Raw genomic sequence first — 13102 nt, forward strand, 5'->3', positions numbered from 1 at the left:
TTGTCCACTGCTTACATACCTACCTACCTACCTACCTATGGAAAATTACCAGTCTGCTCCCACTGTCCCAAAGCCCCATGGCTTCCCCATCACTCTCGTCTGTCCCAGACGTCTAACGGCTCTAACATAATACCTATGAAGAATCAGTCACTACAGGCTGTCCCCTAATGCTGTCCTCACCCCAATGCCAGGCTATTTAAACACACCTATTACGTGCTTCACGTGCCAAGCCAGGACACCGGTAACGCTTAGGGAAAGGTACAAAAAAAAACCATAGAGACAAGATTGAGTAAAACGCAGTGACGCCCCCAAGATGGCAGATGCATTGTGGGATTTGACATAAATCAGATGCAATTCCATTCACTTGTGTTTGAGCTAGCAACATGAACATAAATCCTGTTGAATGTGCTAGATAGCAGCGCTCGTAAATCTAGACAAAGAGAAAGGGGGGCATCGCGTCAGGGACTGGTGGCCTGGCAGACCTTGGGTGACGGAAGCAAGAGGAGGTTGTCCTTGGGCACCGGGGCACCGAGTTGGTCAGATGCCGGTGGCAAAATTAAAATGGGACTCCTTGAGCGTGTGAAATGTCAGTCATCAATCTTCCCTGTCATTCCAGCTGTCCACAGGCATATGACAGCCACAGCCACTCACTTAATCAAACATATCTGACCCTTTGGCTAGACTATGAGCTGTCTGTCAAGCCTTTAAATCAAGCTATTGTTTTAAACGATGAAATAGTCCAACACTTCTGTCATGATTGAGGCTCTCACATTTTCAAAGGTGACTTGTGAATAGGCCGACCACTCCATTAACAGGATTAACTCTGGTAAACATGTTTAGACCAAACCAATCAATGGATGACACTGATACAACTCCATATTAGTTTTTACAGTGAGTACAGCGACATAGATTAGACAATCAAGTTATCAGCAACGACATTGATTGGCACCGCAGGAGAAACAAAGTTCCAGATAGACCTGTTTTCTAAGATAAGCACCCGAGTCCCATACAGAACTTCACTGCAAACACCACATTTCCACAATCCTCCCCCCACCCTTAATCTTAACAAGGCTAAGCCGTAGACAGACTAAACAGATTTGACCACCTTTCTGCAGTGATGGGTATGCTGTTTGCCATGTGTGCAGTTTCTGGGCTGGGAAAATACGTTTCCACTCGTAGTTTCCATATTACCTTCAGACTTGGTTAGTCTCTTTCCTCTTCTGAAGTTCTTCCTTTCCTCAATGCTTTGTGCAGTAATTTGTTGGTATAATTTCTAATGAAACAGACAAAGCCGTTTTAGTAAGTGCTCTTTGCTATAACAATAAAGACATTTGTTATTTGACAAATTTGTTCCGGAAAAAAAAAAGCATAATAAAATATTTCAAAATTATCACGTTGTGCTCTGACTGTTTTATATTGAAAACCTTGCGTCAGGAACAGTTTTGCTTTTTTTTTTTTGCACAGTTCTGGGTTTAACTACTCATCTTGTTGTATAACTGAAACTGACTAATACATTATGTATGGACATATTTAATGGATTTTCACAAACTAATGAATTCTACATTCTTTGGCCTCAGATTCACTTCTGTGCAATCATGGTTTGGCTTGTCCTGGAGACAATTTAGTCACTGTACCTTGGCAGAGCCACAGCTTCACGCCAGTTGAACATGAGAACATGGTTTTCTTTGGCATGGCGCAAAGAACACTTAATTCCTTTGGGCTCTCCCTTCAAGAAAAGGTGACATTCCTACAATGCTCAACTTGTAATCTTTATTCTGGACCTGTGGACTTTCTCACTGGATATCTGGTCATTGTACACTTGAATCATGGGCCCTGTAGTCTTTACACGGATCAGTCAGTGGGCCTGTAGTCTTCATGCTGTTAAATAGCAAACCTGCCTCCATGGTAACAGCACATAAACCTTTACACTCTAAAGAGAGCACTGGAGCCTTAAGTGACGAGCTGCATTTCATGTTATAGCTTTACATTTCTTCCAAAACAGAGAACAGAGACATTAGAAAATCCTACTGAGGTGTTGGGAGATGCTTGCATGGTGCCCATGCTAGAAACCCATTTTCTTAGACTTCAAATCAGCTTTTCCCCTATTGACTGAACAGCAGGCAGCAATGTCTGCTCCTCTGCCACTCTGGGGAACAGTGCCTGAGTGAGCGACAGGACATGTGTGTGGTGTGTGTGTGTGTGTGTCTGTGTGTGTGTGTGTGTGTGTGTGTGTGTGTACGTGTGTGTGTGTGTGTGTGTGTGTGTGTGTGCATGTGTGTGTGTGTGTGGTGTGTGTGTGTGTGTGTCTGTGTGTGTGTGTGTGTGTGTGTGTGTGTGTACGTGTGTGTGTGTGTACGTGTGTGTGTGTGTGTGTGTGTGTGTGTGTGTACGTGTGTGTGTGTGTTTCCTTGCCAGCACCACCTCACGCAGGGCGAACAGCGGTGCCAGAGCGGCCATCTAAAGCCCTTGCCCACGGGCAAGTATAAATAGTGCCGGTGCTTTTTCCGAGCAGGTGCGAGGAAGAATCCTGTCGGCTGGACGGGAGTGGGCCGAGGCATCTGCTGAACGGTTGCCACGCCGACTTATCACAACCGATACATTGGCTGGCTCTGCTTAACAACACGCCCCATTTGAGGCGATTAAACTCCCTTGAAGAAGAAAACCTTACGTAAGTTAGTGATGGAGGGGAGGTGGAGTGGAACGGAGAAAGTGGGGAGGGGAGGGGAGGGGGTGAGATAAATTTAAATCCGTTTTACCTCTATGCCATTTGGCAGGGTTCCAATACCTTGCAGAACAGAACTACCTCGCAGAATTGCTTGTTTTTTTTTTTTAAACCAGGTAGATCTGATGAAGCCTAACTTGAGTTTCACATGACCAATGAGGATAAAGTGTTTATACACGAATGCCTCAAATTTAACACTAGCTCTGATTGCTAAAATTCATTTTCACACATTAGTTCGTATGGTAAGTCACTGGTATGCGTGGTAATACTAGTATAATAATAAAAGTTATAAGTGGTAAGTAAGTTAAAAGCAGACAGAAGCAGAAATGAATGAATATTCAAGCTGACAACTTTACGCTTGCATAGGTTGAAGGTGTGGTATGGTCATGCAATCTACTTTTGAGTTTCCATTCACCCAGATGGTCTGGTCACTGATAAACTAGGTTTACGCAATATGCATGCATATAAAAAGAACATGTCTATGTTCACTTTTATTTTTTTATTTTAATTTTCTTTTTCTGAAAAGGAGTTCATTGGCACAGTAAGTCCCATACACATCACACGTCACCATGTACATCCAGCTAGGCCAATACAGTGAGTCAGAGGCTTTCTGGCTGTTTCAGATGGGCTCAGGAGTCTGGGTGAGGGCTCATAGAAAAATACTATACAGAGAATAAACTTTGATATTACACATTTAAAAATACACATCAATTTCAATGCATACATTAATTTCTCATTTAAAATGCATAGGGATGAACATATGTATGTAGCGCCTTTTATAAAGCTGATGTAAAATCATTGTAGGGGGCCTTGTCAGGCAGAAGTCTTGCATATAAAAACACACTTGTCCTTTTTTTTAAACTCTTGTACGGTATGCACAATAAAATACTACATATAACACAGAAATAGCAATGACACTTAAAATGGTACAAATCCAATTCCCTAAACCCCTTACACTTCAGACACAACACTGCAAACAAACAAGCCCATTCATTGAATGGCAACACTGAGAAAAGGTCCTTAGAAAACAACACAAAACAAATAAAAAGAAAGGTTTTGGGACTGGTCTGTTCAATGGCACATTTTCCATCACACAACATCAATATACTTTGACCCGTGATTCCCATTTTCACTTGTAAATAACACACTTCGGCTGGTCAATTTTCCTTGGTGTTGACCTCAGCTTTGAGGAGCAGCTTGAACTGGCACCATCACCGTGCAAATACATTTCTGAGACGCCCGCTGACAACGTAAAAGTCAATGTGCTGTGAATCCATCCAGCCTCTGAAAGTCCCAAATAAACAACGGTGCTGTACTTTTCCCCTCTGTCTTTGTGGGGACACTTCTTTTTTTCAGTCATTTAGTGAAGTTACATAAGTGCCTCAAAGGAAGGGAAAAAACCTGAAAGAAAGAATGAAAGAGAGAGAAAGGGAGTGACAGAAAGTGAGTGGGAGAAAGAGAGAGAGACAGAGCGAGAAAGTCAGAGCGAGAGAGAGAGAGAGAGACAGAGCAGCAGGCAGGCAGGCAGGCAGTGTGGTGTGGCCAGTCTCATAATATGTGTGCAGGGCACAGAGCTCCTTCCTGCAAGAGTTCTCTAGCGACGGCCAGAACAATGAGTGCTTTCTGCTTTATTGCAAATGGATCTTACTTGTGCTTTCCAACATGGGAGCCAGGGGCTGCGGGGCAAGGGAATCATTCCCAACTAATCCAGCCACAATTACCAGCAGCAGTGTTTTGGCAAAAAAGGGGTGGGTGGACTGTGACCCAGGAGGGCCAGCATCAAAAATAGCATTTATGTGTGGGCTGAAATGAACCGACCACATGAGAAATCCAGTCCTAAAAATACACAATAAATAGGCAATGGAGTTTCTGGAGAGGCAAAAAGAAAGAGAGAGAAAAAAAAAAAAATCAACAACACGCCTGTGCCCAGTCTTCTTTTCTTTGAAACAGAAAACCCTTCCCCAAGCGTCTAACCATTTCCAAGACATCCGTTGTATTGTTCAAGATTCTTCTCTGGAACGTTTCCTGTTGTTTTTTGTTTAGATGTATGGAGGGGCTAGAGGTCGCGTGTGTGAAACTGACAGGAGGCGGAAGCAGTAAAGCAGTCCAGTCGTCCAGTCGTCCTGTAGGCCTGGACAGACTCGCAGTATTAGCCACCAAAGTAGGACAGAGGACGTGAATATCAGGGAATGAAAACAGCTCTGGCCCAGGTTGGGCCCACAGGCTTGGGAAAAGGCTGATTAAAGACCCCTCCACTTCAACCGTGGGCAAGTCTACTGCCACTAGATTGTTAAATACATGGTTCTCCATTGTTTTGCTGGAAAATGTCAGCGAATGGGCAGTAATAGCCATACCTTTCGATGTTTCGATGAAAATAGTCCATTGTCCTTGCACGGTTAGTGTAATGGCTTTTTGTCTGAAGTTGCATTCATGTGGATTTCGATATAGCATGGATGTATTTAGAAATGCAGTCTCTTTCTTAGCATTTTACAAATGCTCTGGTCTCAGAGGACTAACCTAAAAAAAAAGGTGGACTGGTCAAACATAGAGCTATGAGTGGGATTATGAATGTGGACCAAATGTTAGTTGCCAAGGGCGATGTGTTCCCACAGCGGCCCGTGGCCTTTGAGGTCTGACCTCTGTACCAAATGGGCAGCAGCGGGGACCCAACAGTGTCCGTTACCATGCCCACCTATTTTCCCAAGCACTTATTAGGGCCAGTGTTTTGGAAATAGCGGTGATGGAAAGGCAGGGGTGTGTATGTGTGGGGGACCGGGGGTGGACGTGGAAAGGGGTACACGGTTGTTGTTTTAGGCCGCATAGAGGGTGACCGCTTGGCTTCACATTCATCGTTAGAGGAAAAAATGTGACCTTGAGGCTTTCAGGTTGAGCTGCCTCGTGGCATGGATGCTACATTATGCAACGTGTGTGGCAGAAGGTGTCATTATGTGTGTGTGTGTGTGAGCATGTATGCAAGTCTGTGTGTGTGTGTGTGTGTGTGTGTGTGTGTGTGTGTGTGTGTGTGTGTGTGTGTGTGTGTGTGTGTGTGTGTGTGTGTGTGTGTGTGTGTGTGTGTGTGTGTGTATGAGCATGTGTGCAAGTCTGTGCGTCAGTCTGTGTCTCTGTGTGTGTTTGTGTGTGTGTGCATGAGTATGTATGCAAGTCTGTGTGTGTGTGTGTGTGTGTGTGTGTGTGTGTGTGTGTGTGTGTATCAGTGTGTGTGCATGTTTGTGTGTGATGTTGAATGTGAATGGAATGTTGGTGCCTAAATGCAAAATAACTAGAGATGTAGGGACCTACAGAGTTCCCAAGAACATGCGTGCAGCCATGAGGCTCCTGGGATGTGGACTCCAGCCTAACGTCCATTAAAACCAGACGGCAAAACCTCATTTGTCATCCTGATGGTGACATCAGATGAGGTCTAATGTTCATAAGAGAAGACAGACACTGTGAAACTGGAGAGCTCTTTCTTTCTTTCTTTCTTTCTCTTTTTTTCTCTCTCTCGCTCTCTCAACCACCCCCCCCACACACACCCACACACACACCCACACACACCCCCACACACACACCCACACCCACAAACACACACACAAACACACACACACACACACACAACCTCAGTGTGCTGAGTCCTGATGAGAGAGGTTTAGTCTCGGCTGAGAAATCAAAGAGGACATATTGTTACGTTGTGCCTGACCCCTCTGTGAAACAGCAGGCCGCCTGTGTCTGCTTTTGTTCTCTACTGTTCTCTGTCCGTTTTCTGGGTGTGTGTGTGTGTGTAACAGGACTGTGTGGACCCTTTTAACAGAACATTCCCTTCTTTAAACAAGCCAGATTAAAACTCAAAGAAAATATTTCGGTTTGTGTCCTTGAAGCAAGTTGAAACGCCTCCCAAAATGTAACACCGATGACATAAAGACAGAAACCCTCCAAACAAAACATGACTACTCTTTTCTCTACCCCTCTATTTTTGCAGTATTTTCAGATGGGACGAAAGGGCTGTGTTTTTGGATATGTAAAGAAAGGGTCCTAAATAACCGCTTCTTATCATGGCAACTACCCTGGACCGTGAATAGCAACTTCTGTGCAGGATGAGACGGTTCCACATCACTGGCTGAAATGAAAACACTTCACACAAACAGCAGCTACAGGTATACACCATGCTTTGAAACTCTTGGGGTTAAACTGGACGAGTTCTAGTCCAATCCTAGATAAAGTGGAACGCAAACTTCCAAAAATATTCCAACAGTGAAATGAAACTCAATTTACCCCTTGGTATGCAGGTTTGCGAAACCTTTTGACAAAGTTCAGAACATTACAGTAGTCATGGCAACTGGCGACTTTATGCAGTCATGGCAATTTCCTGAACACAACTACCAGGATAGCGCCTAGATCTGGCGTAGATTTGCCCCTGATCTAGGTCTGTTCCAGTGTAAACCGTTATCAGGGTACTCAAGGCATTGGCGATCCTCTATTGACACCCATGTGTAGTTGAAGGTGTAGTCCTTGATTAAGATCCATTGCACTTTTTTGTCAAATTCAGTAAAATTCTACCTGTATTTCTCAGTCCGTCCATGTTTGTGCACAGTCCTGGCTCTGTAAATGGGAAACAAAGTGCCTTGGACCAAGCGATACACTTTTCCAGCCAATCAACAACAAGGAGCGGTTCAGGAGCACTGAGGGGAAGGGTGTATTTGATTGGCTGTTGAGTTTAAATATCAACAGTCTTTCACCAGCATCAAGGACTACACTTTTAAGGATTTTTTTTTAGGCCTAGTTTTCCCAGTGTGGATGATCCTGTAGCCAGGGGCTCAGACAGCAGTGGACCAATGGCATTGCTCCCCTCAGGAGAGTCTGAATGTCCTGAATTGTCTCTTTCCCGGGGATGACGTGAAGTCGTATGCGACATCATCATCGGTGTCGTCACAGGTCCATGGTGCTCGTGTGGTGCAGGTGCTCCCGGCCGTGGGGCACCATGTTGGAGGGCAGCTCGTGGCAGTCGTGCGGCAGTGTCGGCGAGGTCTGTGCCAGCGGGTTACGGCTGATCACCAGCTCCAGCTTGTCACCTGCCTCAGTGATGAGGGGCACCGCCAGGCAGCAGTCAAAATCCCTCGTACGCACGTGGTTCACCTGGACAGAGGAGAGCAGAGGACATGAGCATAACGATCTAGACACTACCACTGCTACTAGACTACCATCATATACTACACTACAATGTGTAACCCTAATCGTAACCCCACACAACAAGACAAGAAGCTGAGCTTCACCATGGACTACATCGCAGTGTTTGCTGCAATGTTAAATGTAATATAGGATGCAGTTGGTAGATAACAGCAATCAAGAGACAAGTGGATGGCTTTTTTCTCTTTTACACAGCAACACAAGAGGATGGACATGTCTTTTCTGTAAATATATAGAAGACATAAAACATAAAGTGATCATTTTCCCCCTCACACAACTTATTATCAGGCCCTAAGCAAGACTTGTCCCTGCCAAGTATAGATCTGCCAGCAGCTCACAAAGATCAGGTGGTAACAGAAAAAGGAGAGGGACAGAGGATTTAAAAAACAATCCAAAAACAATAATGGATTACACAGAGGCAAATATTCAGTGAGAGACCTGCCCAAGGTCTTAAAAAATAAAGATCCTGAAGGCAAATTGTCCCAAGGTTTTTAAGAAATATCATTATAGACATCCTACTCTCTACTACTCATTATTCTGTTATTACTCTCGCCTCATTATATCCATGAAGAAAAGACTGTGAGTTGGGTTTGGACCTGAGCCATGGCCATATCCCTCTGAGAACAAAAGAGTTGCATAACAACCTCCTCTGGTTGCCTGGCTGTGCAGCTCTGGTGGAGGCAGCTTTAACTGGCTCTACAGGTTAACGTTCCCATAAACAAAACAGGGATAAATGTTGAAAGTAACAAGAAATCTGTCTCCAAAAGGTTTCACGGCACCGTGAGGTAAAATGACCTGTTTGACTGGCCAAAGTGCTGTTTACGAAGTGAACAAGACAAGCGTTGCGGGCGAATAGCTTTTTTTTGCTTAGAAAGGTTCCTAACTGAGCGAAATAACCTAGAAGTATGCAGCCATAATAAGCGCTCGTCGAATTCTCTAAATGCTGAAGGAAAGTTGGTTCAATGCTTCCTTTCATATCTCCTTCAGCATAGGGTACACTGGACTATCCCTTACGAAAGGAAAGGAGATGCTGTCTCATCATTCCTGGCGGCAGCAACAACAAACAATCCACATGAACCATGGCAAAAACATCCGCCGTCGCATAATTAGCACCTTAGCTCTTAGCATCGTGGTTGTCTTTTCCTATAACCTTGTGAATTCTTCTTAACATCTTCTCTTGACCTCAAGATGTTTTCCATCCATGACTAGGCCTATTTGACCACAGCCATTGCCTCTGGAGCAAAAGGATACATGCTGGGCCTGTTTTTTTTTTCTCCTCTGGCAGACTCTAAAAAGGCAATATGATTTTTACTGCAAATATCTACAGGTGCCTAGCCAGCTCAAATAGGACGACTTTATTAATAGCTATTAGAGTTTAATCCAAACCAGATCCATTGTGTCTACTTCAAATTTAAACTACAGTAAACTTTGAAAGAGCCTGAAGCAACAACAAATCCCAAGGTTGTTTTTGTGTGTGTGTGTATGTACAGTATGTGTGTGTGTGCACACGGCATTTGCGCACGGCAAACCAGCTCTCCTCTCCAACCCATTATTTAATCATAGGCCTTTTGCACGCTCACCTGGAGGATGCGATCGAACGGTTTGAGTCCTGAGCGGTCAGCAGGACCGTCGGGTCGGATCATGTTTACATAAACGCCTTTCTCCAGGAAGCCGTCGGACACACTGAAGCCAAAGTCATCTCGCTCAGGATCCTTCATCACAGTAACCTGAGACAGTCAAAAAACATGACCACACAATGAGAACCTATACCATACTGCTCTATGCCACCCGTGACACCAATTACACTATGTCACTCATAACTATCAAGTCATCATACAACCTACCATGTTATGTCAGCCACAGAACCTATGGGGCTGTATTTCACATACTACCTATCATGCTATGTCACCCATACAATCTATGGGCGACTATATTTCTCATACCACCTACTGCACTGTTCATAGTACCTATGTGACTGTGTTTACAGAAGTACCCTCAAAGTCAATACTTCATATAACAATACATTTTAAGTATAGAATGCTCAAAATATGTACTGTACCATTTGCTATTTGCTGTTAAATACTAATTCAATAACAATGAGATCATTCAGGAAATACTATGGTGTTGAGAGGATGAGGCATGTAGTTAAATCAAGCTGGACTACACAGGGATAGAGCTCTGATACCTAACAAAGCCCTAGCACTGTGACAGAGCCCTCATGGAGGGCCCTTAAGCCTGTAGAATGCTCTAGAAGCTTTCCCCTTCATCGGTTCCATCTTTACATGCTGATCCCTCAGCTCCGTCTTCTGGAACAACACTAAAGAATCTGGAATCTGGAATCCAGAATCTGGATCTTCACTTTAGCTTTGGTCAAACAAATCGTTAAAGAAAGCTTTCGCTACACAAAAATGTTGAGTTGTCATTGGTTTTCATTTGGCGTACGTGTCAATGGTTCAAATGTAAAATGTCTCAAATGTCTCGAATTTGTCTCACAAAGAGGCCAGTATGAGTCGGTAATGTAGTATGGGTATGGTGAGGAGAGGAAGTTTGGTTTCACCAAACATTTTTTTCATCTGAAGCTCCGAGTGTCCTTACCTGATATACCTGACATACACATTTCATGTAGCTCTCCTGTATATATTTAGTATATATGCCGTCTATTTCTTGCTTATTTCTCTATTGGTTTATCCAGCTGGTCATTGTGAAGCTGTGATTGAGAAATAAATAGCCCCCTGTCTCAGCACTCTCTGCCCTCACTGTGACCACTACACCTGAGAAGAATAGCATTTGCTAAACAAAAACCCAAATTCTTTATTTGGAATATGTGTCAATAGTTCAAATATCAAATATCTCAATGTTTCGAATGGCTCAAATCTCATGTATGAGAAACACTTCCCACATCTCTCTGGGCTAGACTCAGAGACTCAGAGACTCAGACTCAGAGATGGATAGGTGGATACTGCAGTCAGTCAAACAGACAACTGAAGCTGGCACCTTGAGGAGCTCCAGTGGTGTTGGGGACAGAATCTCCTGCATCTCCTCCTTGATGCGCCGTGACTCCCACGTCTTCTCCGACACACGCAGCGTGTTCTTGTTCTTGCCCTCGTGCAGCAGTTGGCCCTTCTGCAGCGTGTTCAGGCCCGCTGGGCCGAGTGGATCGCCGTGGGGGGGTTTGTGCCCATCCACGCCCAGGCTCAGAGCGCTGCCCGTCATTATGGAGGCCTGTTGGAGGGTCAGAGGTTGTTGCCATGTGAACACTACAAAATTCGACTACATTACTATGTCCAACTTTAAACTATTATAAAGATTCAGCTTAATTTTAATCCCAAAGCAGTCCATACCCAAACTTCGACTACATTACTATGTCCAACTTTAAACTATTTTAAAGATTTAGCTTAAGTTTAATCCCAAAGCAGTCCATACCCAAAAATAGATTTCTCTCTCTTTCCATTGCACTTGAAACAGTTGAACATTAAATGCAGCATTTCTCTTCAGTATAGGATTGTGGTAAATGTGTCCAGCACATGCTAGCTTAGTGAATAATGTCAGATAGACTAGCCTCTGTGGTTTATGACAAGCCAGAGTCACTATCTCTAGAAAAAAGTAAGTAGTCAGTACCTAATATAGTTAAAACCACTAAGAGCCTAAGAGCATATTTAATATAATTGACAGCCATATTGAACAACTGGAATGCCTTTGTTCCTTGTTATCCCTTCACCCTCTGTAACAGCCTATGGGCATACTGGCACAAACAGCAAGAGGAGGTTGCACTGTTAATATAGTGCTGCTTGATATATCAGTAACATTAAATGCAGTCTTTTTCCTTCATTTTGTGAAATTGTACAAATAGTATCAGCTCACCAAACCATATAGTTTGAGGCAAATCTGATGCTAATCTGAAGTCTTGGGCTTCTATTGCTTGCTATCTGCACTGGTGTCTGAGAAGCTAATGATATTCATCTGGATTTAAAATAGTTGGAAAAATTCTCACCAAAATTCCTCTTTACACAGGAAGGAGCTTTCATTTAGTGCTCATCAGCTCTCTGTCTCTCAGTCTCTTTAATGCTGGAGAATTGTATGTAAATACCGGCTGCTTAAAAATGTATACTTTAGAATTCTGTGAAACAGGCCCAAGTTAAACAGTTTCTAAATATAACTAGCGCTCCCAATGTGACCACTGAGACCTGAAACCCCAGCTTGGGTTGAGAACAAACACCACAGCAGACAGCAGCAGCAGCAGCCTTAAGAACACTGTGGCCTTCGGCAGGGAGTGGAGACGTCCATATGGTTTTCTCATCCTGTTTCACAGGGTCTCAACACCAAGCATCTTTGACGGAACGAACCCTGACAGGCTTATGAGGAGAGACTGTAAGGAAGTGTGTGTTTGAGGAGCTGTCCCAGGCATTTTGGGCAGCCTGTGGGTCGCCAGGCTTTCACTCTGAATGCAAATGATGATATGCCCAGACACCCATGGTTGAGTTTTAAAACTCATCAGAGGTTGTTTCAAAACTGTGAGAAATTCTTTCCCTTTTTTTTTCTTTTTTTTTTAAAATAAAAAATAAAAATCCACTTTCCACTTCTTGACAGTAGAAAAACAAACTGCTTATGTCCATGGCTGCGGTAAAACAAATGTGCTGTAAAATTATGCCAACAAGGCCGCACCCACCCACCCCTCTAGAGGCGTCTGGAAATCTGGAGTCGTATGTACACAATCAGCACTTCCTACTAAGTGGCCCACATCGTTTGACAGTATTGACAGTGAAGTCACAACTGTAATCAATCATCTCCGCTCACACCCTCATCTAAGGCACTGAGTCGAAGCCCCGACAGCTGATGACCCTGGGCAAGGTCGGGCCCGGATACGTGACGGATCTGGACCATCCCCAACTCAGCTTTACCATCAATCAGGCTACTAGAAGACAGGACACTACAAGTCAATGTAAGCGCTGAATCTCCTCACACACCCTTCATAATTGTCTTTATGTGTCAACATCTACCTACAGCGAGTATGATGGGGGACAGTGTTTGGGGTATGAGCAAATCCACACAGTGGTTCATTTGTGTACAGGTTTGGAAATGTGCGTGTGACTAATTTGTCACCACTTCCTCAGAGGAGATTTTCCATTCTTTCTCATTTCTTTATTTTTCTGCCAATATTCTCTAAGCTGTCTTATCTTACACTGCATACTTCCCTTGTGA

General features: G+C 43.9%; 1 protein-coding gene across 7 annotated transcripts in view; it reads right to left on the reverse strand.

The window, feature by feature from the left end:
- Positions 1-6312: 6312 nt before the first annotated feature.
- Positions 6313-13102, reverse strand: part of grip2b (glutamate receptor interacting protein 2b) — a 183383-nt gene continuing 176593 nt past the window's right edge. For all 7 annotated transcript variants that reach the window (XM_031568242.2, XM_031568241.2, XM_031568239.2 and 4 more), the window contains exons 22-24: positions 10898-11125; positions 9484-9630; positions 6313-7852 (exon numbers count right to left, since the gene is read on the reverse strand). In XM_031568242.2, the coding sequence (XP_031424102.1) occupies positions 7646-7852; positions 9484-9630; positions 10898-11125 (582 nt within the window). In that variant the 3' untranslated portion in view covers positions 6313-7645. The remainder of the gene's footprint in view (positions 7853-9483; positions 9631-10897; positions 11126-13102) is intronic.

The sequence above is a fragment of the Clupea harengus genome, chromosome 5 (genome assembly GCF_900700415.2).
Source record: "Clupea harengus chromosome 5, Ch_v2.0.2, whole genome shotgun sequence".
Classification (NCBI taxonomy): Eukaryota; Metazoa; Chordata; class Actinopteri; order Clupeiformes; family Clupeidae; genus Clupea; species Clupea harengus.